At 34.4% G+C, this 27,863-nt stretch overlaps 1 protein-coding gene across 4 annotated transcripts in view; it reads right to left on the reverse strand.

The window, feature by feature from the left end:
• LOC106769153 overlaps nt 1-24,937 on the reverse strand; it is a 33,221-nt gene extending 8,284 nt beyond the window's left edge. For 2 of the 4 annotated variants that reach the window (XM_014654654.2, XM_022786155.1), the window contains exons 1-17: nt 24,733-24,937; nt 24,120-24,301; nt 21,872-24,016; nt 21,229-21,304; nt 16,645-16,767; nt 10,224-10,479; nt 9,646-10,128; nt 9,388-9,573; nt 8,976-9,269; nt 7,857-8,477; nt 6,956-7,349; nt 6,711-6,838; nt 6,375-6,542; nt 4,103-4,303; nt 629-1,177; nt 498-557; nt 64-392 (exon numbers count right to left, since the gene is read on the reverse strand). In XM_014654654.2, coding sequence (XP_014510140.1) covers nt 64-392; nt 498-557; nt 629-1,177; nt 4,103-4,303; nt 6,375-6,542; nt 6,711-6,838; nt 6,956-7,349; nt 7,857-8,477; nt 8,976-9,269; nt 9,388-9,573; nt 9,646-10,128; nt 10,224-10,479; nt 16,645-16,767; nt 21,229-21,304; nt 21,872-24,016; nt 24,120-24,294 — 6,188 coding nt within the window. In that variant the 5' untranslated portion in view covers nt 24,295-24,301; nt 24,733-24,937. Of the gene's footprint in view, nt 1-63; nt 393-497; nt 558-628; nt 1,178-4,102; nt 4,304-6,374; nt 6,543-6,710; nt 6,839-6,955; nt 7,350-7,856; nt 8,478-8,975; nt 9,270-9,387; nt 9,574-9,645; nt 10,129-10,223; nt 10,480-16,644; nt 16,784-16,958; nt 16,989-21,228; nt 21,305-21,871; nt 24,017-24,119; nt 24,302-24,732 lie in introns of those variants that run through there. The other 2 variants (XM_022786162.1, XM_022786165.1) reach the window with 2 other exon arrangements.
• Between the last annotated feature and the right edge of the window lie 2,926 nt (nt 24,938-27,863).

Here is a 27,863-nt window from a genome sequence, read left to right on the forward strand (position 1 = left end):
AAATCTAATTAAAAAAAAAATAATTATGAAATTATCCTTTTACTTATAAACAGTCCCAGTCACCTTGCTGCAGTAATTTCCAACCAAACTGTCAGGCATGACAATGGAGAGACATCAAGGAAACATGAAGCCACCATAGCCAATATTGACCAGGACAACTCTTTTGCTTTCCTCAAGAGAGCCTCTCCAGGACATTTGTGCTTTTCACATTCTGCTAATATTTGGAAGAGTTCCACTGGAACACACATGTTTTCATAAGAAAAGGTTGTTTCACCGTCTTTCCCCAGTGTATCGAAGAAAAATGCAGAGCTTGCCTTTTTCTTTGACTGCATTCCCCTCAAAACTGTTAACATATGAAGTCGGAGACGCGGATCACTAAACTCCTTTGATGCCTACCATTCACAATCACAGAGAGATTCAAAGTGGAACAATTTCATTTTAACATTATATACATGGTTTAAACATGATGTTGAGTAAATGTAGGGAACAAGACTCACCACTTGAACTACTGTATCAAACGAATATCCTCCAATCTGGGCTTCAGACAAAAATCCAATCTGACAGGAACCAAAAAATCATAAGATCCTAGTATGAGTAGTCAATAAAAGAAACAAAAGTAGAAACATACCCAATCATTGTCTCTGGCTAATACAGCAAGGTACTTCGTACTTAATGGAAGCTGGTGCAATTTACAAAAATTTGTTACCAAAGTCCAGTGCTGACTAGCAGTCTTTTGTTGAGATCTTAACTCATTTCCATCACCATTTCCACTTAATAGCCATGAACCGTAACTTTTTCCATCAACCAACCGTGGAAGGCTAGCCTTTTCCAGATGGTGCAAGACGAGAATAAGTGCTCGTGAAGGTTGTTTACCAACAGATCCTGTCTCAGTAGCAATTACAGGAGAATCCTTGTGCACGTATTCCTCAGCTAGAGCTCGAGCAAGAGATTCTGTAACATCACCTTCATGGGATATTGCATGAAACACAGAACCCTTAGGTGATAATTGCCTGAGATTTTCATTATTTTCAATTGATTTATAAAATGAAGATATCCTTTTTAGCACAGCAATATCAACGTGCAGTTTGTTGGCAGATAGACCACATAACTCCAAAAGAAAAGCACATGAAGCAACAAGCATGGAATCGTCAAAATGCATAATAGCAGTTGGCAAAACCTGAAAATTTAGGAACAGTTTTCAATATAGCATTCAAAACTTCAATGAGATTCATATTTTTTGTATTTTTCATGAATGTAAAATTACATATTAAGAAAGAATATGAGAATATCCATCATCAAGATATACTGAGATGTTTCTATCGAAAATCCAACTAAGTACAAAGATATAACCAAATTAAAATATTAAGTATGGAGCAACTCTCAGTTACAAATTGGTTTTATAGAGTTGAGTTATACCTAAACCTTAAATTCTAAGATGGCATCAAAATCTATCATCAAAAATGTTGCCTATCAAGACAGTCATTTTCAAATCACCCATAGATGTCATTCTTGGAAACTTTATGCTTCAAGATGTCTAATTGTCACTATGAGAAGAGTGTCTTAAAGATCTCACATCAACTATAGATATAATAAAATTAAATTATACAAGTATGAGTAACCCTTACTTAAAAGCCAATTTTGTAGAATTGATTCAGGTTCATATCCAAGTTCTCTAAGAGTAACATACCCTGGTAGAATACCAAATGAAGAGTTAAATAAAGGATCGTTTAAACATTTAGGTTCTTCGGATCTTCATGAGGTCCCAAAGCCCCAATGACCAAGTGGCCAAAATTTGCCACCCATTTTTGTCATAATTCCATCAAGCAATAGCATAAAATAAAACGGCCCGGGGTATTTTTCATGCTTAAAGCTCAAAATACTCTTATACGGCATGTTAGAGACAAACATTTTTAAATTTTTTGGTTGAATTGGTTCTTGACAAACAGATTGCTAGCTGAGCTTAGGAGTAACGCCATTGCCAATTATGAAATTTACCATCACCATTGTTAGATATATTAGATTATTTGATATCTTAGATAAATATCTTATCTTTATCGATTATTTTCAATTACTTTATTATTATTCTTTATTCATATTTTGGACTTAGTCCATATTTTCTTTATTATAAATACAGTACCCTATCTGTATTTTCTATACAAAAAAAGATTAATCTCATACATTTTTTCACTATATTTAATATGGTATCTAGAGCTCAAGGTTCTTTAGAAAAAAAAAATCATCACCTTTGCCACTACAACCATCGTCGTCGCCATATGCTGTCGTCACCATGCCAAAGGTCCAATTTCGACTAGCGACCATTCAAATTTGATCGCCTCGGCCAGGCAACCACCGTGCAATCAACGACGCCCTCATCGGAGCTCCCACGCGCCTCTTGAAGTTACGGATTTGCTCATTTTTTCCGCCGCGTGGCAGAGCATCCCTACTCCTCTCCAGCAACAATTCAAAGCACCGAGGTCACCTCTTTCTCCTCTTTCAGAATTTGTGCTTTGTGCCTTGATTGGAGAACCTTGGATTTTTAGGGTTTCTTTCTCTCTTGTTCATCTATGGCTTCTTCTACTAGTGTCTCTTCTAACATCTCTTCTGCCACCAATGCATCTGATTCGTCAACATATACTAACTATGCCAATGTGCACATGTCTATTGATAAGTTAGATGACAATAATTATTCGACTTGGGCGTCAAACATTAAACTCCAGGATTTGTTGCTCAAGAGAAGTCTTTTGGATTGTTATGCCATCTTTGTTAATCGTTATGTGGCCTAAAATAGTCTCCTAAGGCTTAGTTTGAAAATTTTAGCAACGTTGTTCAACAATTTGGTATGACTTGGTGATTATTTAGTCTTATCATCATCATTTGAGTGTTGGATGTGTCTACTTGAGTATATGTTGATGACATTGTTCTTCCAGATAGTGGCAACCATGGCATCTCCCAGATGAAACAACATCTTTGCCACCATTTTCAGACCAAAAATCTTAGCAAACTTAGATATTTCTTGGAAATTGAGGTGGCACAATCCAATAATGGTAATGTTATATCTCAATGGAAGTATGCATTGGATATTTTGGAGGAAATTGGGTTGATGAATCCAAAATCTATTCATACACCTATGGGTCCTAATACTAAACATCTACCAAATCAAGGGGAGCCTATGTAAGATCCTGAACAATATAAAAGACTAATTGGGGAAATTAAATTATCTTACAGTTACTCGTCCTGACATTTCCTTTGTAGTTAGTGTGGTAAGCCAATTTCTTAGTTCTCCATGTAAATGTCGTTGTAATATAGCCATCCGTATATTAAAGTACATTAAAAAATCTCCTTGAAAAAGGTTGCTATATGGTTCCAATAACCATACAAGAGTTGCTTGTTATTCAGATGTTGATTGGACAAGACCTCCTTTTGATAGAGGATCTACATGCAGATATTGTGTCTTGATTGGCGGTAACTTGATCTATTGGAAAAGCAAGAAACAAAGTGTTGTGATAATCTAGTGCAGAAGCAGAATATAAAGTTATCACCTCAACCACTTGTAATAAGCTTGTTTGGCTAAAGCAACTACTAGGAGATTTATAATTTGGATATGTCAATCAAATGACATTTATATGTGACAATTAGACTGCTCTTCATATTAGTTCTAATATTGTCTTTCATGAGAGGACCAAACACATTGACATTGACTGTCATTTCATTCGAGAAAAGATTGTATCTAGAGACATTAAGACTGAGTTTGTTAACTACAACCAACTTGATGGAGAGTGTTAGATATATTAAATTATTAGATATCATAAATAAATATTTTATCTTTATATTTTATGTTCAGTTACTTTTTTATTATTCTTTATTTGTATTTTGGACTTAACCCATATTTCCTTTATTCTAAACATAATATCATGTGTATTTTCTACACAAGAGAGATTAATCCCATTCAGTTTTTCACTATATTCAATGAACACGAAGATTTTTATCTACTGAAAAGGAACCTATTTTTTTAGCATTCCAGATGCATTCATTTGTTTTAATTATAACTCTTGTTTCATGTTCATAATCAGAAATTTAGATAAACAGATGAAAAAAAACTCACACAAGAAAGTAGAGTCTCTTCACTTTGTTCTAGTGGAGAAAGAAGTGTCTGGACATCTGATTGAATGTTGGTTTGTCCATGAGCTGAAGTACTAGATTCCCCTTCTGACTTCAGATTTTGGATTCTGTGACCAAGAATTTGGTTAAAAGCTGCCAGTGCTCGTCCACGATGCAAAAGATGCTCAAGCCCAAATCCATTTTCCTGAAAAATAAATTCAAATTACCAAGGTATAATATCAAAATATAATTGGAATGGAACACATCAAATAGCATATTTGCACTTGTAAAAAAAGAAGAACGATGTCAAGCTTCTAAAATGGAAAAATAATAGATAGGCAGAATATTTTGTTGGAACAGTTACTGAATTTTGAATAGATAGGTGGTCCCTCACACTTTTGACTTATCCAACAACTACCGAATGATGAGAAATTCATGCAGATTTTTTGTTGTGTTTGTTTACTGCATAGCATTGCTTCCTACAATAACCTTTGATTAGAGGAAAAAACTGACTCTCAAGGAAATTGTCACATGCAGATTTAAGTCTTACAGCATGCCAGAAACTGCATGGAATTCAGTCACATGGGTGTACTCGTTTAGTTTGTAGCCTACCCACAATAAAGCAATTAGAAAGAACTGTAATTAGCTATTGAGGTCAAACATATGAAGCACGAGAAATATGTTTGGTGGAAAATACACAAGATCAAAAAGATACAAAATCGTTCCTAATTGACAATTGTCATTTCTTCACAGTATAACATAATGCATGACGTGCTCGTTAGAGAGCTTCACACAACTAAGACAAGGGAGAAACAAATATCAAATCTCATGTTGTAGACTGACTTTCCAAAATCATATTAGCTACAAGAAATGCAAACTAATGTAACCTGTAATCAGTCTAATATACGAAGAAAGTCATTCGATCACTGGTTGAACCACTTCATGCTAGTCCAACAGTCATACATGCTACTTTTTTATAAACATGGGAAGAAATAAAAACAAGATCGTGATCCATAGCAGTGAGGTAGTAAAACTCAACATGAAGTTTCTCAATTATCTTTCTGGTTTGTATATAATAGAATTTGATGAGGATGATGAAAAGAATATATAGAGGATAGTAACAGGCAGTCGTGTGACAGCAAAATATGTAGGCTGTATTATCAGTCTCAAAAGATAAAAATACAGGTCTGTTCTGTAGCAGAACATACAAATGACCAGGAGACATTACGTAGCAGTTGAGGTTATAGACAGTTACAGACCAGTGTAATAGCTTATTTTTACAAATAATCTAGAAAATAAAATATACAAACACACCTGTAAAATAGTTAAAACAAACTATAGAAAAATAGAACACTAAAGACGAATAGATAACACTAATGGTAACGGACACATTTTATCTTGTGATAAGAAAAGAACAGGACAGATCCATTCATCAGTATTGTGAAGACCAATAATAAATATAATAATATGAAAGAAATAATAATAATAATAATAATAATTTAAAAAAGTACTAATACCCATTTCTTTACCCAGCCTTTTTTGTGATTGCAAGGAGTGAAAATCCTAGTCAACTAAACCCTAAATCCTAAATCATCCTTACAAATTGGTTTTACAAGGTTAAGTTTAAAATCCACTTTTAACACTCGAAATATTCAACAGTTTTATCATTTTGAAGGGCTTGATCAAATTTATATTGGCAATGGTATCGTTTGAAAGCTTATATTGGATGTTAGTTTTTTGTTCATATACCTAGGTGTGTATTTTCTGTTTAGTATGTGAAATAATACTCAAGATTAGTATTACGTTTAAGCTTTTTCTTATCTTTTCTTCATATCCTTTTCTAATACTTTGAATCACCACCAATTAGCTTATTTCATTATTTACTCACATGTCAAAAGTTATTTGACTATATTTCAAAATTGTCATGCAAACAAAACTACATCATGTCATGCTAAGATCTTAAGCTAAACATAAGTTGTTGGAAACAAATGTTCCCTTACAAATTGCACATAATCAGACAAGCTAGATGGCTGGCTGAACCAAGTCAATTGAGTTTGTCATACTATGTTGCAATTGGAGTCCGTTATATCAATAAAGCTGCAAATACTATATAGCTAAACAAGCTTTAGGCAGTGGATCCTTTCTTGGCAATTTTCAAGAGCGAAAACAGTATGGAAGAAGATTTGAGTACGAAAATGGCAAGGCACACAATAAATCCTTGTAAAAGAGGCAAGGAGAATAAGAGAGAAACAAGCAATCAAATTAAAAGCCCATACCTCAAGTAAAGGACCATATAGTTCTTCGATGTGTCTTTGGATAGTGGCCTCCCAAGAGATTGCACTTATCTCAGCATGTACATCAGCATTTATGAATAAATCAATGTCTCTGTGTAGCAAAGTTTCCCCAGTAGGAAACTCTGAAAATGATTGGCATCCAAGAGGACCCTGTAATGTAATGAAAAACTACATAACTTGAATTGCATAAATATACAAGATTGTTTCTGCAACAGCATGCAAAGTACACAACTGCTGAGGTATTTATAAACAAACAGAAGATAACAAAAGATTGGAGATGAAAGATATAATCACATTGAAAAGAATAACAAAACAGACCTGGACATAAAGCTGTATCAATCTCCGAATAGGCTTAGGAAACCAGCAAGGAAGCATTTGCAAAAGAGAAGTATCACGTCCGGTAGAAAAGAAGATCTCATCACGCCAATTAAGATAGTCTGATAAAGCTGCATTGCAAAATTGCGAAAGACAAAAATTGCCACAAGAAAATAGGGTTATTTTAAGTGCCCAAATATTAGTAGAATAGGGACAGTGAGTTACCAAAAAATTAGTTTAATGCTAACCTGTTCTCGCTTTAGGGACCAGCAAGGCCATTGTATCTTGTCCAAGACATGCCCCAACAAGTGTGCGCCACAATGTGGGAAACTTTTGCAAAGTCGGCCTGAGGTTCTCCAATGTGCATTGGGCAGAGGAATTGCTATGCCGATTTACACCACCACTATTTAAGCAGTTTTGAATTGGGACAGCAGCATGCATTAAGGTTGCCAAGGCAGCCATTTCTCCCCCTCCTTCAGCAATGTCATCGACAGTTCGAATTATTTCTAGCTCAAGAACACTGAGGTCACTTCTGGGAACTAAATTACGTGACATTATCGATCGAGAATTGGCAAGTGAGGCTTCATATTCACACCCCCTGACTCTCGATAAAAGTAGCCATCTTGCCCATTCACAATCAACCTGTTAAGAGGCAATATGTATCAATGCTCAATGCTAAAACCTCTTAAAAGCAAGGATCATGTTAACATAAAGGTTTTGAAGAATAGAAGTTGAAAGAAATAATGAATGGGAAAAGGAATTTTGCACAACAATAAAGCTTCTTATGTTCTCTGGGATTGAGCAGCTTTGCACTAATGATAATTTTTCTCTATTTAGTTTTCCTTTTTTCCCTCTATAGAGGGGTCCCCTATTGTCCATATTCTGTTATGTTTTTTCACATAGTCTAATGGAATTTCTTCTTTTATCAAAGAAAGAGGTAACCTGAATTGGTAACTAAAATTGTATTATAATACAAAATATTTAATAGTTTTAAAACCACCAAAAAAAACATGGAAGGGAACCTACAAATTTCAGTGCATCAGCCTCTTATGGAAGCATCTAAGCATAATTTGAAATAAAGATAAAAAAAAGTGATTGGAATAGAAAAAATACAAAATAATAACAAATAATGAACGTAAAGAAGCTTACCGTAGATTCCTGTAAAGTATAAAGTGAATCGTTGTCAAGGACCAGATTGTGCTGGTCAAGGTAAAGGTCCAAAAGATTTGGCAAGTTATATTGTGCACAGTGATGTACAAATATTTTATGCAAAGCTTGTATAGATCCATCTCTAACAGATGAAGTCTCAGTAAGATCATCCTCTATGCTTAACTTATGTATGCCAGATATGAAACCTGAACGAGCCAAGAGAGCTATCATCTCCAATGTCCCTTCCCAATATTCTTTCAGAAATATAAACTTTTTTGCAAGGTTTTCCTCCATAAGCATCCTCATCCACCCCGAACATATGTCTGGTGAAAACCTAAACATTTGTACATCTGGAACTTCCATGCATACAGAATCCAATTCTTCAAAAGAGCACAAGAAACTTCCATAGTTAGAAGACTTCACATTTATATTGCCTCCATAAGATGAGGTAGGCTGTAAGACATCCAAATTGAGTTGAAGGCTTCCAACTGATAGGACATATGGAGGTATCAAGTTTAACAGTCTAAAGACCTCCTTCCAGTTGTTACGGCAAACATGGTATTCAAGTTGTGATTCCCACAATATAGAATTGCTTGAATGAAAAGGTTGATCCAATATCATCTGTACACACAAAGATGAATGAATAATAAAAATAATATTACCATAGTTAAACAATGGAAATAAATTTTCATTTCAGCTGTAATTTTAATCCTAAGCATAGAAATATTTGGTTTCATATTCAAACCAAAACAAGTAGAGAATCGAGAAAATAGATCTAATAAAGGTGTCTGTTGAAGTTGGTAAACTAAAGGACCTCAAAAAATAAATAGGCACATGCATATCATATCCAAATCTCTAAGAAAACAAGCACTTTTGCTTCCAACCTGATCCAAGAGAAATGTTGCACTCAAAATAAACCCAAATTTCAAGAATTCTCACGGAAAACTCTTTTGGTCTTTATATAATTTAGTAAACAACTATAAAATCAATTTAAAATTCATGATCTAGACTGTTCTATAGGGGAAGAGAGTGGCTAATCATCATTGGCTTCATCAAAAATCAGTAATAGAAATTAAGATCTATACAAACATGCAGACATGGAACAGAGAAGGAACTTACACGATCAACAGTTCTTTGATCCCAGGCATCAAACCAGACAGCGGCAGAAGCCCAATATCCAGCAGGAGCATCATCTTCATCAACTTCCAGGGCAGATGAGCTTTCACTAATATTAATCCATGTGTCGAACACAATTCCATCTATCTCACCACATTCAATGACGTGACTATCAAATGAATGGTTATGCAAGAGCCTCAATTGACTTTCCACTGTTAAAACAGAGCCTGATGGATTGCTGATATCTTTCAGTCGGTAATTATATGTTTTCCAGAAGCTACTGCTAGGATAGAGACTCTTCTCATTTACATGCACAGACAAATAAGATTACAAGCCTCAGCTCAGAAATTTCTCTTCACTCTACTTGAACTGCACAACATTGACCACAAAATTAAGAAAACTAAATTCCACTTACCTCAATTAGTGACATATCATCCAATATCTTCCACTCATATGGTCCTAGGTAACCATATCTTTTCATTTCCTCAGCAATCTGTGTGCGCAGGGATCTTCTTACCGTGCCAAACAACAGTTGCTTAAGACAAGATTCAATGTTCTCTCCAAGTCTTTGAAGTGTAGCAACAGCAAGTTCAGTTTCACCCTATATAATTGCATTGGGTTTGTTATTTTCAATGTATTTTGTACGAGCTAATGAGAATGTTACATGCATTACCTTCAGAAATAATTCATAAGCAACAGCTCTGCCAATGTCACGAATTTCAGTAAATGTGTCATGAGGCTCTTTGTCAGCAACAAAATCATTCAATTGATGAAAAAGATGCAGTTGCAGAACTGCCAAAGGAAGACGACCAGAGAGCAAAGCATCTTTAACCACAGTTTTAAGGTCCAGGTTATCGATCTTCCAGCGTGCCATCATCTCTCTAGGATTTTCCACAGGCAACACTTTCTTGTGTAAAATTCCTCCTGATGAAGTTAAATGAGATATGTTGCCAAATTCATCTGAGACCAGATGAGAATCAGAATCAACAGGCACCAGTGCAAGATTTTCATTATTGGCACTGCCTGGTACAGAAAACGACGACTCATGTTGGTTCAACACATCCAATGACTCTAAATCTGATGGAAGAATTGGAAGTTGGGGATCTTCCTGTAACATGTGTGTACTTGTTAAAGATGACTCTTTTCCACTGTCAGCCTGTATATAAGAAATAAGGTACCACTTAATTTTCTGGAAAAACAATCCAACCAATTTAAGCAGAATGTAAGTAGCATAGCAATGGAGCACCATACCAGTCCTTGACTGGCCCTTTGAAATATTGATCTATGCCTACATTGCAGATTTCGGATTATCTCCAAGAAATGAGATATATCACAAAGTTTTCGAGTAAAATCCACTTCAGTTTGTAGTTTAACTGGTTCAATTGGTGGAAGAGGAAGTAATTTGGTGTTATTACAGCTCTCTGCTAAGCATGTATCCTTTTTATGTTGTAGCATCCCATATTTATGAAGCATCTTTGTTGCAAAGCAAGTGGCCAGTGCAAGAAGCCTAAAGATGTTGAACAAGAAAGATAATATCACAAGTAAGAACTAAAAAAATACTACCTTGTTGCAAGAAGCCTAAAGATGTTGAACAAAAAACATAATATCACAAGAATGTAAAGCCACTTGAGCTAGGACTAGTAGAGCATAATACATTGTTTAAACCTTTCTCCTGCATGTTTTTATTTATTTTTTCTCTTTTATCAAACATATTACATTTTTGGGGGTTTTATGTATAGAATTGCTTAACTCAAGTGAAGGGATTGACCTGCTAGAATAGGTTAACCCATTTTGTATTACCTTATCTGACACCTATTCATAGATCATCATATCATTTTGTATTTTACTAACGTAAGAATCCATATAAATGAATTAATCGGCTAAGAGATGAATGTGCTCTCTTAGTCGTTTTTTCATATTTTCTATTCTTAAGATGGTTTCAAAGTCCATCTTACTTAACAAAGTTTGTTTAGCCTATAGTGACACCTTCTATTAGACCGAACGACCACAAATATTAGTCTCACATTTGACATATCCAATTCTCAGCCTAAGGGAATATGTTTGAGATTTCACATAGACTAGAATAATGATCAAATTATAATATTTACACACACACACACATGTCCATATAAGTGGTACCAACCAAACCTTACCACAAGTTTTGTATGGTTAAGTTCAACCTAAATCCACTTTCTAAGAGTATGACAGAGACCTTTTCGGATGGAATTAGAGCATAATTGGTGAATGCCAAAATAAGCACACTTACTGTTACTATACACAATACAATTAACCTGTATAGTTTACAAAAGTATCATACAACTTCCTATTTTCCTTGTACAGTTGTAGGTTTACCTGTAAACTGTTTTACTGCTTCGTACAGCTGCCAGGTCTTACAATAGCTAATAGTAAACTACACTTATAAATACATCTTTTACTCATGATTCTAAGCGTGATACAGTAATAAATATATTCAATTCATGTTCCATTCTCTCTCTTTTCTCTTCAGTTTCTCTAAGATGGTATCCAGAGCTTCTTCAATGATCCCACTTACTCAAGTTCTTCAATGTCCTATAAGTTGTTCAAATTGCAATTGCTTCCGCTTCATCCTCTTGTGATTTCATTTGGTGCATTGTTTCAGATTGATTCACTTCATCAATTTACATCTTTAAGTGATGATATGTTCTCAATTCAACTCGATATTGATTCAGCTTCATCAATTTGAGATTTTAATCGGCGAATTGTTCCAGATCTAGCTCATGATTACTTCTTCTCAAGGGTTTTGTATTTCAATCAGCGAATTGTTCTTTGTTCCAAATTCTTAGTTCAATAGTGTTTGACGCTGATGATTTGTGCGTTCTGCCAATATTTTTTCTTTACTTGTTCAGAATCTCTTTGTTCCATTCAAATTGAGCTTTTCTCCAAAATGCAAGTTCCAGTTCATGCGTTGTTCTTCATTCTCCAGATTGCTTGATGTTGGATTTCAAGTTTTGAAACAGTAAATTGTTCTTTGTTTCATCTGTGCTTTGCAAAGGTTTATCTGGCTTTGCTCAAGGTGAATTAGTTTTGCACATAGTGAATTGCTATTTTCTCTGGTTATTTTCTCTAAGCATTTTTGTTTTTCAGCTTTCTGCTCTTCATAATTCTGCTTTCTATCCTTCATCTATTGCTGAGAAATTGATGATTCTAACTACTTACACTGATGTCAATATGTTGAACCATTAAATAAGTCACAAAATCCAATGTTTAGCTGTTAATTCAGTGGTTCCATCTATATATCTCAATGAACATGACTTTGTTGCTAACATTGTTAATCATTAGTATGAAAAATGGGAAGTTTAGGATCAAAAATTGTTTGTGTGGCTTCAATCTACTCTCTCAAAATATGTTTTGTCTCGTGTTCTTGGATACCCTCATTCCTATGAAGTATGGGAGAAGATTCATGAGTACTTTAGTCTCCAAACTAAATCTCGTGCAAGACAGCTACGTATTGCTATGAATGCCATCAAACTTGACTCAAAATCAATGGAAGGATATTTGCTCAAAATTAAGAACTATGTTGAAGTTGCTGGAGTTGGTGTTCCTGTTAGGCATGCAGAACATGTTGATTAGAAGGACTTCTATCTGATTATGCTCCTGTTGTTTCTATCATTTAGAGTAAGAAATGCACTTCTTCCATTGCTGAGGTCAAAGCTCTTTTGTATGGTCATGAAACACAACTTACTCGTTATGTTAAAGAGACTCAAAGTTTAGGCACACCATATCTGAGCTACACTCAAGGTTCTCATTCTCATTGTGCTAATAGAAAAGGAGGTTTCCAAGGTCCTCTCTTGGTGGAGATCCTGCTAGAGGTTCTGCCACAGACGTCATGGTGGAAAGTTTGTTAACTTACAATGCCAAAATTGTCTAAAATTTGGTCATACAACCAATGTCTGTCATTTTATTGATCCGACAACACAATAGTCTATTCCCTATTTAGTTGGTTCATACAAGACTTCAAACACTTGGGTGAATCCAAACACTAAGTCGAATAGCTATAATCAACCTAGTGCTACGTTGATGAAGTTTGACTCTCAAGTAATGCAAATACTTAACGGATACCAGATTCTGTTGCCCATTATCATGTCACTGGTGAACCTCTAAATATTAAACAACTCCAACAATTTGAAGGTCCAAATCAAATATTCATTGGAAATGGTGCAAGTTTGAGTACTTATGTTGTTGGTTCATCTTCTTTTGTCTCACCTTATGATTCTAGAGTCTTATTCTAGTTACAAAACTTGTTGCATGTTCCCCTATTACTAAAAAATTTCTTAAGCGTTAATCAGTTTGCAAAGGATAATTCTGTTTTCTGAGTTTCATTTTGATAAATGTCTTGTCAAATCTCATGGGACGAAAGAAGTTCTCCATGGTGCGGTTATTGCTGATGGATTGTATTCATTCAACAATGTTTAACTTTTCAATCAGTCCTCTCAGCTGCAGTCCTCTCCTAAGTTCACTACATATTCTACTCAACCTTCCTTTGTAATAAAGGATGTTTCTAGCAATGTCAATAAGCCTATCTCTGTAACGTGGCATAACCAATTAGGTCATCCAAGTAGTCATGTTATGCAAATCGTACTTAGACATTGTAAAATTCCTATGTCCAATAATGCTAATTATGGTTTATGAAAATTTCATAGGTTGCCTTCTCATGATTCTAGTCATGTATATTCTCCATTAGAACTTATTTTATTGATCTATGGGGGCCTGCACATATTACTTCTCATGCAGGATAAAGATACTATGTTTTTTTAGTAGATGCTTATTCCAGATCCGCATGGATATTTCCAATAAGAAACTACAGCTAAAACTTTAACAGTTTCTCAAACTTCTAAGAAAATGGTTGAGTTACAACTGAGTTCAAAAATTGAGTGTTCAGTCAGAATGGGGAGGTGAATAGCGCCCTTTTACCACCTTCTTAGCTCATAATGGTACGTAAATTCATTTGTCCTCAAACTTATCATCAGAATGATGTCATTGAACGCAAACATGGACACATTGTTGATTTAGGCCTTATATTATTGCATCATGCCTCTTTCCCTTTACAGTTTTGGGATTATGCTTTTGTTATTGTTGTGTATCTTATCAATAGATTATCAAGAGATTACCTACAACTTCCTTAAAGTTTCTGATTCCCTATTCGGTTTTGTTCAATAAAGACCCATATTTTTATTTTCTCAACTTTGGCGTGCTCTTTTCCTCTTTTACGACCATATAAATCACATAAACTTGATTTCAAGTCTAAAGAATGTCTTTTCTTAGGATATTTTCAATCACACAATGGTTATATCTTGGTAGATATATTATCTTTATCTTACCTTTATCTTTTATCTTTAATTAATTTGTTATTATTTCTTATTTGTAACATATATCTAGCAAGATAAAGATAATATATCTAACATATCTCTAGCAAGACTTCCTTATTGTATTTTATTCTATTTAACTAATTTTCTTTTAGTGTGGGCCTGATATTGTTGTTCCCATGATTTGAATGGGCACTTTTTGAGCTAGGTTAACTATTTTGAACTTTAGGTTAGAGTGACAGACTGCCTTATCATCTTCTATTTGGACTTTTAATTTCCTCTTGTTTTTTATGGGATAACTTATAGCCATATGTGAGTAGTTCTTTTTATTTGGGTATTGGGGCCTAGCCCTTAATGAATTTTGATTTTAATTGATTTCTCTTCTATTGTATTCCTTTATGTGAAACTTTTAACAATTGATTTAAACCTTCATAATTGCTTAGGAAAGGATTGAGAGGTGAACTTAAATGTTGAACCTAGAGGAGAGATACTTAGGTTTTAAATCACAAGATTAGATTTGATCCTTGAATCTATGAACTAACAATGAACTTAATGAGTTTAATTGGAAATTGCTACCATGAGTAAGGGTCAATTCAAATAGACACATCTTCGTATCCTAAATGGAATTTTAATTGGAAATTGCTACCACGAGAGTAAGGGTCAATTGAAATAGATACATCTTAGTATCCTAGATGGAATCTATGGTTTAATTGGAAATTGCTACCACGAGAGTAAGGGTCAATTCAAATAGATACATCATGGCATTGTAGTAAGCATCGTACAATTCAATCGTACAATACAATACAAGTCAGCTCCTCCACGATACCAATCTTGTGAAGAGTCATTTTAGCTCCCAAATAATGTTCGAATCGCACGATACAATTGCAAAATCAAACAAGCGGTCTTTGCTTTTGCCTCTAATTGCCTCTATAATGTGATAATTACAAAGTTACTTCTCTACTAGTACACTATACTTCAACTATTTGCCTTTATGTTCTCGTATATGTTGAGAGTATTATCAGTATGGGAACTTCCTCCACGGTAATTCAAATTCTTATCAATAAACTCCACCATTTTTACCATAAAACAGCTTGACCAACTGGACCATTTCTTGGCTATTGAAGTAAAATACCTTTATAATGGTTCTTTGTTACTTTCTCAAACGAAATATATTCATGATTTACTAAATCAGGTCACAATAAGCACAATGCTACTGCTCTACATGGAAGACTCAAACTCACTATCGGTCCATTGTTGGTGGTCTGCAGTCATCATCACTCATCCCGAAATCAACTACAGTGTCAACAAAGTTTGCCAATTTATGGGACAACCTTTAAATTCTCATAGGTAAGTTGTAAAGCAAACCCTAAGATACCAAGAAATAACTTCTGACCCTGGTCTTCTCCTTCAAACAAGACTACAGAAGCACCAATTTTCCCTCTGCCCACTGTGATGTTAGATCTGATGTGGATTATTGAAGATCCACCTTTGGTGCCTGCTTGTTTCAAGAACAACCTCATTTACTGGTAGTCTAAGAAGCAGAATATTGCTACAACATCTAGTGTTGGGGAAGGGCATTGAAGTTTAGCTGCTGCTGCATCTGACACTCCGTGGGTTCAGTCCCTGCTCAGGGAATTACAAGTTCCCTTTACTACTCCGACTATCTATAGGGACAATCAAAGCACAGTGACGTTGAATAATAATACTGTTCTTCTCCATGACAAAACACATGGAGTATAATGTATTTTGTTGGAGAAAAGTTTCTGGATGGATCCCTCCATGTCCATCTTGTTCAAATTTTGGATATCCTCCCCAAGCCACTCTCCAAACTACAGTTTACTACACTCAGTCACCAACTTCCCGGGTTTGTAAGGGAGCTATGTTAGAGCATAGTCTTGACAGCTGTAACTATTCAGTGATCCAGTTGTCATTCTGTTATTCAGTGAACTGAATTCTGCTACTGTTTAATAATCCAACTGCATTCTGTTAATTACTAGTCTGTTATTCGGTTAGATATATAACAGAACCTATCACTTTGTACATTGTTTTATACCTAGAGCCACTCTGTGTTCATTATAAAATCATACAGCAGCTTTCCTTTTCTCAATTTCTCTCTCTATATTCTAAACTCGATGAACAATTTATATCGCTATCCTAAAGTAACAAGCCATTATAGGGCCAGTGTGATCTCATGTTACATCTTCGGAGGACAAAAATGGAAATTGGTCCCATATATTCTACTCAGATGGCATGCCTATCAAGTAGCAAATTGGTTTGAGAATGATAAAGGACAAAAATATATGTATGTCAGCAATGACAAATAAATTTACCTTGAAGCAGCAGAAGTTTCACTATCGTTACCGCTTTTATTAAGCATAAGACATACTGCAGCAAAAAGCAATCTCAGAATCCCTTCTTCTGCTAGATCAACATCAACAAGCATTTCCAAAGATCTGTTCATTAATAAAACTGGAAAGTGAATTTCATTAGATAATATTTGCCATATAAAAACCTAAAGAGTGCTAGCAACACTTTCTAACACTTTTCTAACATATTCTCCAGTATGGCTGAAATATATTCAAAAGTGACTCAAAATGAGAAAATTTTCAGCCAATAATCAAGAATGTTGAAAAGAATGTCTTACAGAGTATATGTTGCTAACATGTCTCAAAACCTACAGAAAAAACACATCATTATAATACATCTCATTTACAACTTCCCTTCCTCGTAACCATCGTAACACACATGATAACTTAACTTGTGTAGTCTACACTATATGAAAATGTAAAATCAAGAAGGGATTTCTGTTGATAAAGGAGTGTCAGATCTAGTGTGGCCTGTCACACATGCTAAAAGTTTCTTGAAAGAATATATTTGATAAATAAGAAAACTAGTAAAACAAAGAAGGAAGCTCCCAACCATTTAATCAAAAATAAGATTACAATAGTAAAGTGAGTCATACCATCCCCTTTTCCCAACCGTAAACATTTTATTGTTGCATCCATATTTCGAAATCTCTGACTATTGGAAGATCTAGACTGATTTGAGTCACTTTGCTTGGTTTTCATTTCATGACAAACTTGTCTCCAAGAGTCACCAAGCTGCCCACAATTCAACGTACACAATCCAAGAATTGGCAATAAACCCATTGGAGAAACCCTATAATGACTGTCATCACCAATGAACCTTCTTCCTCATATATTCAAATTATTCTTGGTTGTGCATTTCACAAGAAATTGCAAAAGGCGAATTTGTTGTGTTGAACATTCAACAATTATATCTCATTAAATGCTAAAGAAGTTCCTCCCTCAAGCAGCCAAACCCATTTTCCCACTGTTATTGACTTAAAGTTCCTTACCCCTGGCCTTTTTACTTTTGGTTAAAGTACCCATGTAAATCAGTACTATGAGATTGAACTAAGCTTAAAATCTACTTTATAAGATGGTACCATAGTCTACTATAACAAGGTTTGTTATACCTATCTTGTCACCCATTATCGCACTATCTACAAATATTTAGTCTCATCTGTCACTCCTCAACACAAGAGGATATGTTGGACACCTCATATTGACTAGCGATATGATTAAATTATAATACATACATACATACATACATACATATATATATATATATATATATGTATGTGTGTGTGTGTAAAAAATGGGTGAAACCCCATCTTACAAGATAGTTTGTGAGGTTTACTTAAACCTTAAGTCCACTTTCTCCAAGAGTCGCATACCCAAATATATGGCAGATAGAGACAACACAGAATTCAGCCCTAATTCAAACAACTTGCAGTAAAATGTCAAAAGTTGAAATATAGCAATCACAAATTATTCAAAAGAGCTGACAAAAGTCATATGACCGAACAATCGGGTGGTCTAATCCCACCTATTAATTTTGATATAAGGCCTATGAGACTCCTCTCATTAAAAAATAGCCCTCATGAAACACAAATATTTGTGATTGCATAAACAAATGAGTATGACAGACTGACATCAAGTTCTTGCACCAACTTCTTACAATTGATTTCATCTTCATCCAATGAAAATCTTGTCACATGATGTCCTTTAATTTAGTTTTCCTTTCTATTGACTGTTTTTAATTATCCTATTGTAGCACTTTCTCTTCTTATCCTGTCTGTGCATACTCTCCACTTAATGATAGTTTCATTTTCACACAAGTTTTTCAAACACATTCCTCAAATCTTATTCTTGTTCATATCACATCCTACTTCTCTATATTCCTTCCCAAAAAAAAAAAAAATTCTGATGCACGGACTGAACTGAACCAGTTAAATTGTTTTATCCGGTATTATCCAAAGCTAGGCATAAACTATTCCCCATAAGGCCTAATTGCTCAGAAATCAGAACATACCCCAAGTTTCCTCATTGTTAATGCTAGCAATAATGATGACACCTACTGCAGTCTCAGAGTGGTCAGTTCAATTATAATTTATAATAATGCAAACAATTTAAACCTTCAAATCTCGTTCAGAGAATATTCATATAAAAATGCTTAGTTAGAAATCCTTTTATGGGTATCCAGTAGTCTACAAAAAGGAGAGAAGTTTCTCAAATAGTGGCAGCAGTGAAATCAATACCAGAGATGTTAAAAACCCCAAACAAAATGGGTAAAGAAAATGAAAGATTTTATTGAATTAACAGAACAAGTTCAATCTACAACTGATACAATCTCAATGCCTACTTCCTTCTTTATTTATTTATAAAAAAATAAAAAAATAAAAAAATAAATAAAAAATAAATAAATAAAAACCTCTCTAACGAACTAATCAATCCCTTCACTAACTGCAATAACTTTCCCAAAATACCATCCTAATTCTTTAGAGGTGATCTGCAACAGTTCAGGTTTAAGCTAGTTCATAACTTCCTCATGTGATGCTCACTTTTTGGCCAAGGATATTTGTGTTTCTAGAGTTAGAGGAAAATATGATTTTGATAAATGATGGGGGACTTCATGAAGGAGACAGAATGCAGTTCACACTATGTAGGCGAAAGAAAAAAATAGATTGTGCTAAAGGAGATGGAAATTAGAAAATGGCACATGATAAAATTTTCATTAATAAAATAGAAAATGGAAAATGATAAGATTTTAAATTAAACAAGCAGCTGCAAAAGAAAAGTTAGCATGAGCACAAAAATTGTACACATTAATCCCTCTCCCTTCCTTTTTCTTTTGGCTTAATTAAGTTTTAATTTTCTAACAAATTTGGAAACTTTCAATTGAATTCCTATTAAATTTTTGTAATATATTGAGTCCTCAAAAATTTAAAAATTTTCAGTTGAGTCTATGCGGTTAGATTTTTTGTTAAACTATTGGAAACCCAAGCTTCACGCTTTGCAGGTGCACTTTACAGAAACTGAGGTGGAGACTAAACTAGATAGGTGGTTCTTCCAAAACGTAAAGCTCAGTTCCAATTCTCTGCCAATAGAGAGGTGGAAAAAGAATTTTCTCGTGAAAATATTGCAAAATTGAAAAATTGTAAAATTACAAAATTATTAAATTATAAGATTACAAGATTACAAAACAAAATTTCAAAATTAAAAAATCGTAAAATTATAAACTTATGAAATTACAAAGTTACATGTAGCGGAAACTAAAAAAGGTAATTGGACAAGATAACAGTCACGTAACCCAATTAACAGTCACATCACTTAGTCAACAGAAAAATCTATCAGCTCAAGTGAAAAGTTTTACATTTTGTAGGACTCAATAAACCACAAAAATTTAATAGGAACTCAATTGAAAGTTCCCAAAGTTATCAGGGACTCGGCTTAATTAAGCCTTTTTTTTATCAGCCTCTCCCTTCCTCTCCTATCCTCTCTCTACACACAAATGTCTGTGTGCATGCGTTGCATAGTTCAATGATCAAACTGTGGACCAGCAACTTTTACAAGTTTGAATGACCAGTCTGATAGAATTAGAACCTTGTATGTGCCACAATAAACCTCCTAGATGACAAGAAGATCCCTGTTCCTATCTCCCACCCCAGACCAAAGGAATACCTACTGATTATCTGCTATCACAGTTAAGATAATAACAACAAAAGCCTTCTTTCACTAGGTATCAATTAATACAATCACGTCATATGTTCATGTCAACGGCCACCAGAGATAAGATATTAAGTTACAACACTAAACCAATTGTATTGAATAGGAAAAAATATCAACTAAGAAAATGCTGATAACTGCCCAATATTTCGACTTTGCATGGTGAATATCCCTTTGCAAACTCTACAGTTTCTGCCACATGCCTCCTAGGTTGTTTGCTAGATGGAGAACTAACACTCAGGGTTTTCCAGGTTCTATTCAGTGATATCAATGTTATAAAACCCAAATAAGACAACAAGTTTGACCGGTGAGCAGAATTTTGCTAGCTTATCCAAGCCCAAACGGCTGCAAAAACCACTGATTTTATAAGCGATATTAATAACTATAAATTTTATTCAAATAATCATCTGGTGCCTCAGTCCAAAACTGTATGGGACTTGTCTCTTCAAATTTGTTTAATATCATATTTTGGATAGTGTAAATGATACATTTTAGAATTAGTGATTTCATGTTACCTTGTAATGTTGAAGTTTGAAAGAAGCCAGAAATATAAATATATTACACAGAATAACGTTGAAAACAATTATGTGCAATTGAATTAAATTTATATTTTAAGTTTATCCTGTGACTCGCTAGTTGAATTACCGGCCCACTAATCCAACTCCTCAATCATGTTGATACACTATCTAAGGATAATATCATTGATATTGCCCCTCCCCCCCATACTTCCTTGCTTTCTTCCTTAAACAAAACACTACGAGCATAACCACAGATTATGGCACAAAATTGACACTTCAAAGCAAATGAATAAATCATGCCTGCATTGACTAAATTTTGGCTTACCTTTCTATTTCATAAAATTTCAAGTGGTCCAATGCTATTTGTAACTGACGAATACGAGATACTTTGATGTCCCATCCTGACAAAGAATGAATAAATAAATAACCATGCACCTAAAATAGTTGCACTGGATTCTAAAGCAGGGAATCACCACCGCCCCCCATTATACAAACACATCAAATTCTAAAACCAAAAATTAAATTAATAGACAATTTTCTGGTTTCTATAACAACAACTATAATTATTACTATTATCATCATCATCATCATCATCATCTTGAAATAGAGGTAATTTTGTCAACAAAAGGCAAGGAAAAAACCAAATCAACAAATCAGGACAAGTGGATTGGTTCTTACACTGCAAAATATCCAAAGGTACTTATGTACAGAAGTTGGACTAGAACGAATGTATTTTCAAAAAATAAAAATTATTTAATGAAGTGAAATATTTTATTCAAATGAAGCAATTAATGCAATGAAACAAAGAGTCCTTTATAGAAAAAAGGAACCATCACTTTGAATAGGAGAGACATTAATTATAACATCCCCATTGCAGAAACTTGTGAAAAAAAAAAATTGTTTATATACCCTTCCGGTGAATGAATATTATAAATAAATGCAAAATGATGTTCCTTGGTAAACCTTACCATTTTTCAAGCACAGCTGCTCTGCCACTTCAGTGCCTTCATACAGAAGAACTCTGTCCAAAACTTCAACTTTCCAAGGAGAAAACCTTTTTGTTGGTTCTTTTATTTCTAGATTGTCATTTAGTAGAACTGGAATCCCTATATCCTTACTTGATTGGCGATAACCAATGTACTCAACAGGAAAAAAATTTGGTGAAATTGAAATAGAGGGAATATGTACCGATAGACCACCTTCTCTCACAATATAAAAACAACCTTGGAATGTGCAACCAATTGCTTCTCCCGCAACATCTTTTCCATCAAAGTGGTATACATCATCACATACACTGTCTAAGAAGTTGTCATCATGGACTTCTAAATTCACTTGCAGATTAAAATGGATAAGTTGAGAACCATTCTGATCCTTTACACGCTTCTTTTTAGAAAAAATAGTAATTCCCAAAGGAGAAAAACAAATAGAATCATCCTCACATACTCTAAAATTGGGAATGAGTATCTTTCTCATAACAGGTGATTTGACATCAGAACCATGAAACTTGTGACCATTATTTACTTTAGAAGTAGCAGAAAAAACGCCTGAATGGAAGCTATACAAATCCTCCTTTTCTTTTAATGCACAACCATTAATATTCTGAAGTGCATTACCTGCCACAGCTTTGTCTGAGGAAGCAGCACTTCCATATTTTATGTTCAAATCACTTGAGTGTACTGCTTGGCAATCAAGATCAGAACCACCAACTCCCCAGCCAACTAACATTCCCAACCCAAATTGCTGACAATGTGGAAGCAACTTTTCAGATGAGTACTTTTTGTCAAAAATATATTCCCCCAAAGATATCACGTAGATCACACCATATTCATCAATCACAGCTAAAAGGGAGGTATGTGAAGCTACAACTAACCTCTTGAATGATCTCCTAAAAGAATCACTCTTCTGATCAGACATGTTATCCCCAATGCCACACTCCTGTTTAGCATATGTATCATCATTTGAATACAAATTTTCTAATCCTTGCAAATCAAAATTAGGGTTAAGTCCAGATGCCTGCGAAACATTTAAGTGTGTCACATATTCACCAGACATTGCAGAATAGAGAACAATCAATCCAGAAGAATTAAGACAAACAAGAAGATTATCAGAAAATTGGAAATCCATCCACTCAACTGCCTGAGCAATGTTTATTCTTTCGTCAAGCTTCACCATTGAAACCCACTGAATACCCCAACTATCTAATTTGGCAACAAGAAGTAAATTTCTGCTCTTGCACTTTTGATTTGCATCACTACTATTGACAGAAACGTGATGGATTAATGTAAAATAAAATCCTACCAAGCAACATGAAGCACTCGAGAACACTTTAGGGCATTCATAGAACCCATTAACCACAATACCAAATACAGTGGAAAAAATATCAAACTTATCATTTGAATCAACTGGTTCCTGTCCATTCTCCTTGCTTTGAACTGATTTTCCTCCAACGAGATGGTCCAAAGATAGGCTGCCATCAAATACGCTAAAAGAAACCACTTTTGTCGAGCAAGGAAATCCATTATTCTCGGGGAATTTGGTCTGTAGAATACCATCACATACAACAGTTTCAACTTTTGTGAAAAATGACTCCAAGTATCTCTTAGTAGCAGAGCCACTTAATGGTTCGACTCCGCCATCTCCACCAGTCAAATTTACATTCTCACCTCCAGAGACCCCATGACTAAAATTGGAAGATAAAGTAGCAATGGGTCCCCATTCCACCCAGCTGCCTTGCCTAAAGTTACCCTCTAACATGGCTTGATCCATTCCATTGGTTTTAGTTAGTTTGGGAAAAGCATGGACTGTTACCCCACATCGTCCAGAAACAAATAGAACTTCTCTAAATGAAGCATCATTGTGCTGATCATAGCCATCCACACATCGTGCCCATGTCAATGAGTTCACATCACTAATGTATCGGTAACTATTGAACCTTGAACATTTAGTTCCAGTAAGACTAGTATCAACATCCGACCCTGAAGTGCAAGGTGATTCATTTACCAAAACTGAACAACTAGGCCTAGAGGATGCCTCCAAGGAAACATTAGATGACCCTGGATTGTGTTTATTGTAACCATCAACGTTCCCTTCAGCACCACAAGAATGGAACTCTCCTGCAAGCAACAAAGTAAATGCACGTATTAGAACACGTAATGAACTAAGCCGAAACACAGACAATTGTAAATAAAATTATGAATAAAGGAAAAGAGAAATCACCTTTACCCAAAGGAAGTAAAAGAGCTTCCCTTCCATGTGAGTGTAAAAGCAGTATCTCTCTTGTAGGAGAAATAAAAGCTTCACGAAAGTCCGACAGCCCAATTAGGGTCTCAGAAGGGTCCCAACTGTGCAATTGAAGTATAGCTGGGTCCTCACTGCTCAAGGGAAAATCCATCTTGCCCCTGATTCAACCAAGCGCATATTCACCAAAACAAAATCCACTAAAATAAATAATAAAAGAATTGCCAGTTATCCAAATTCCAAAAACCTATTCATCGCCAACTTCGCCGTTCAAAAGATCAACCTAAGCGATCTAACAAGGCTCGCAACACGTGAAACTTAACTATCCTTTTCTCCACAACAAACAAACACTAGCAATAACCGACTAATTTTATTTCCACAATTTTTATTTTCTTAATTGTTTAAACCAACCGTGAATCGGTGGTGGTGGAATCGAATGTCGCAATCGAAAACACGTCCAACCTCGAAACCTATCCGGATTCAACAGATTATTCTAAAAAATACTCGGCGAGTTCAAATAACATCAGAAAACGAAGAGAACTGAAAATTGGAATCAAGAAAAAAAAATTGAAAAGGATAGAAGATGTGGAACCTGGAGTGAAACGATTATAAAAGGGAATCGTTGCTTTGCATGGATATATAGAGAAGAAGAAAAAGGAGAAGAGAAGGGTGTGAGTGAGATATACGAAGAGAGGTTTTGGTTTGGGGTTGAGATGAAAATGGAGCGAATTTTAGCGCATTGTGAATAGAGCTAACACGAAGATGGTTTCTTTTGTCTATTGTGCGCTTCTCTTCTCTTCCGGTCCAACTCGGTTTTCTTTCTTTTTTACTGTCAATAATACTCGAGTTATTTATTTATTTAAAAAAATATATTTATGAGAAAAGGAAAAGCAACTACCTTTCTTTTACCCATTCATCAAAACATTAATAAAAAAAACAAAATAGTTTTATATATGTAATTTGGGGAATAAATGTCTAATTTATAATAATAAATATATTTCATATTTTAGAATATGATAAGCAATTTAGATATTATAACTAGTAGAAACACATGTGTCAAGATTACGTGTGTCAAGTGTGCGTGTGTCAAGAGTACGTGTGTCCATTTCTTTTTATTATAGCAAAAAAGTTATTATTACAATAAATATTGAAATAGAAATAATTATAAGAATAGATAACTTTTGTAAATTTATAATAGAAGTTTTTTTATTGTATTGATTATTTATTTTTATTTTTATTGAAAGAGACAAGTATTGCAATAGTAAAATTGTAAAAAATTATGTATAACAAAAGCGAAAATTCTCTTTATTAATAGCTTTTATAAAAATAAACAGTTTCTAAATTTATTATAGACATTTTTATTTTATTATTTAGGTGAATTTTAGTGACAAGTTATTTTAGTTTTAAAATAGTTAATAAAATGGTAAAATTAAAAACAAGACTTAGTAGAATAAAAGGAGTAATTTCTTTATTAATGGTATATTTTATAAATATGAGGTTTATTTTAGTTATTGACAACTTTCGAAATTTTAAAATTCAATTTAAAAATAAATATGAAGAAGATAAACTAAATAGATAAGAGATTAAGAAAAAATAGTTCAAAACACTTTCATTAAATAGTTTCTACAAGATCAAATTGTTCTTCTTTCACATTTTTTTATCATGGACATGAATATATCATTTTTACATTCTTCTAGGCAAAAAGATAAATTGTAACTTGTTTCTACCAAACAATTTAATTCAGTTTCCCTTATATGAAACATCTTAAAACAATTATTTTTTTTATCTTAATCAAATTCTAAGTATCTCATAAATTTGGGTATTCATAATAAATTTTTTTTTGAAGAGTTATTTTATTAGTATCTTATAAGTTTGGGTATTTATAATAATTTTTTTATTAAAGAGTTATTTTATTGAGTGTGTGAAACTTTTATGTTTCGATTAAATCTTTATTGTTTGATTTTGTTATGAACGGCACCAAGTAACAACTAGCAAGAAGTATTACAGAAGAAAAAGAATATCTTTCATTTGTTGAATATTGTCACTTACAAAGAAGAAAAGAAAATCACTAAGCCAACTATTACTACAAAACTCAACTACGCTACACCATCTAAGCCACAAGAGTGTTGAACTAATAAGAAGAAATGAATTAGTTATTTTGTGTATTGAAATGAAGCTTGATTAATGTTGAGAACTACATGGAGTTTTGAACCTTTAAATGGTAATAATAAGTATTATTAGTTGTGTTTTTTTTTTTAAAATTGTGAATTAGTTGAGTCTAAACATATGTTTTAAACTTTCTAGTAAATTTGTTGAAATTGAATGTGGATTAGTGTTATATAAATGGAGAATACTAGTTTTGGTTGGTGATGTAATATATTCCTTTTATGTTAGTTTACATTTTGAATATTGATATGGATAAATTGTTAGTGTAATGAAAACTTGGTTTATGTGGGTTTGAAGGTGTTGGCTGCAAAACCAACGGCAAGTGCATCGGTCGCAGCGTAGCAAGTGATAAATATAGTTCTCTCCTAAGGGACTTGTGTAACACATGACAATTCTTCCTTTTATAACTCAATTAGACATCAAAGTGCACAAAAACAACACAAGAAACTCTTTTTGGTATTTTATCAAACAGTTGGTGTGCAAGGAATTTAACATAGTGTATTTACAATTTGTCAAGACTATAATTCATCCATTTCATTCTCATGCATTCACAAACATCTCAATTTCATCCAATAAGTATTCAATTTCAATTCTAGGTTCAATCATATTTCTCAATACTTCAAGAACCACAATTCATGTCATGGGTGATCAAGCCACAACAAGCATTAAGCATATAAATCAAATACTAACATGAATTGGAAAAGCATATATCATTAGCATCACAAAATACATAAGAATTCCATGTTTTACAACTAATCTCAACAAATAGGAAAAGCCCTCCATGGAGGAGAACTTAGGGTTCTACAAATTGAAGAGATAGGGAAGAAATTGGAACCAAAGAGAAAATGCAAAGCCTTTCCCAAGGTTTTTGGCAGCTGCTCCATGCTCCATTTGCGCCTCCCCTTCGCATCTCCATCTCCAATTTGTGACCCATCTTCTTCCTCAACCCAAAAGAGGCAAAATCACCATTGGTGAAGCTTGAAGACCCAAGGAGGAGCGAGAGAGCTTCCCAACACCCCAAATAGCCTCCAAGGGCCTCTCCCAATCTCTCTAGGTGAATAATGAAGTGTAGGAGGAGAAGTCTCTAAAAAATCGCGAGTCCCATGTTTAAATAACCCATTTTGACATATCAGCGAAAATTCGCGCCCAGCTCGGATTCCTGACGCCCAGCGCGACTTTTCACTGCATCAGAAGTGAGTTACAACAAGTTTTCGCGCCCAACGCCACTTTCTGGCGCCCAGCCCCATTCTCTGGCGCCCAGCCCCATTTTCTGGCGCCCAACCTGGAATCTCTCTGCAACTTTGGCACCCAGCTTGGAATTCTGGCGCCCAGCTTGGATTTCTCTGCAACTCTGGCGCCCAGCTTGGATTTTTGGCGCCCAGCTCAGGCGGTTTTGACAAAATTCTAAAATTGAGGCTCTTGTGCGATTCCAAAGGCGTCCAACATGGGTATTTGCTTCAAATTGATCTTTTATTATCCCAAAACATGTTCCCTTGAGTTCTTGCTTGTTTTCCTCCACTAGAATTGCTTCCTATTCCTTTATTTCACACACTCAAA

This window comes from Vigna radiata, chromosome 1 (assembly GCF_000741045.1).
Source record: "Vigna radiata var. radiata cultivar VC1973A chromosome 1, Vradiata_ver6, whole genome shotgun sequence".
NCBI lineage: Eukaryota > Viridiplantae > Streptophyta > Magnoliopsida > Fabales > Fabaceae > Vigna > Vigna radiata.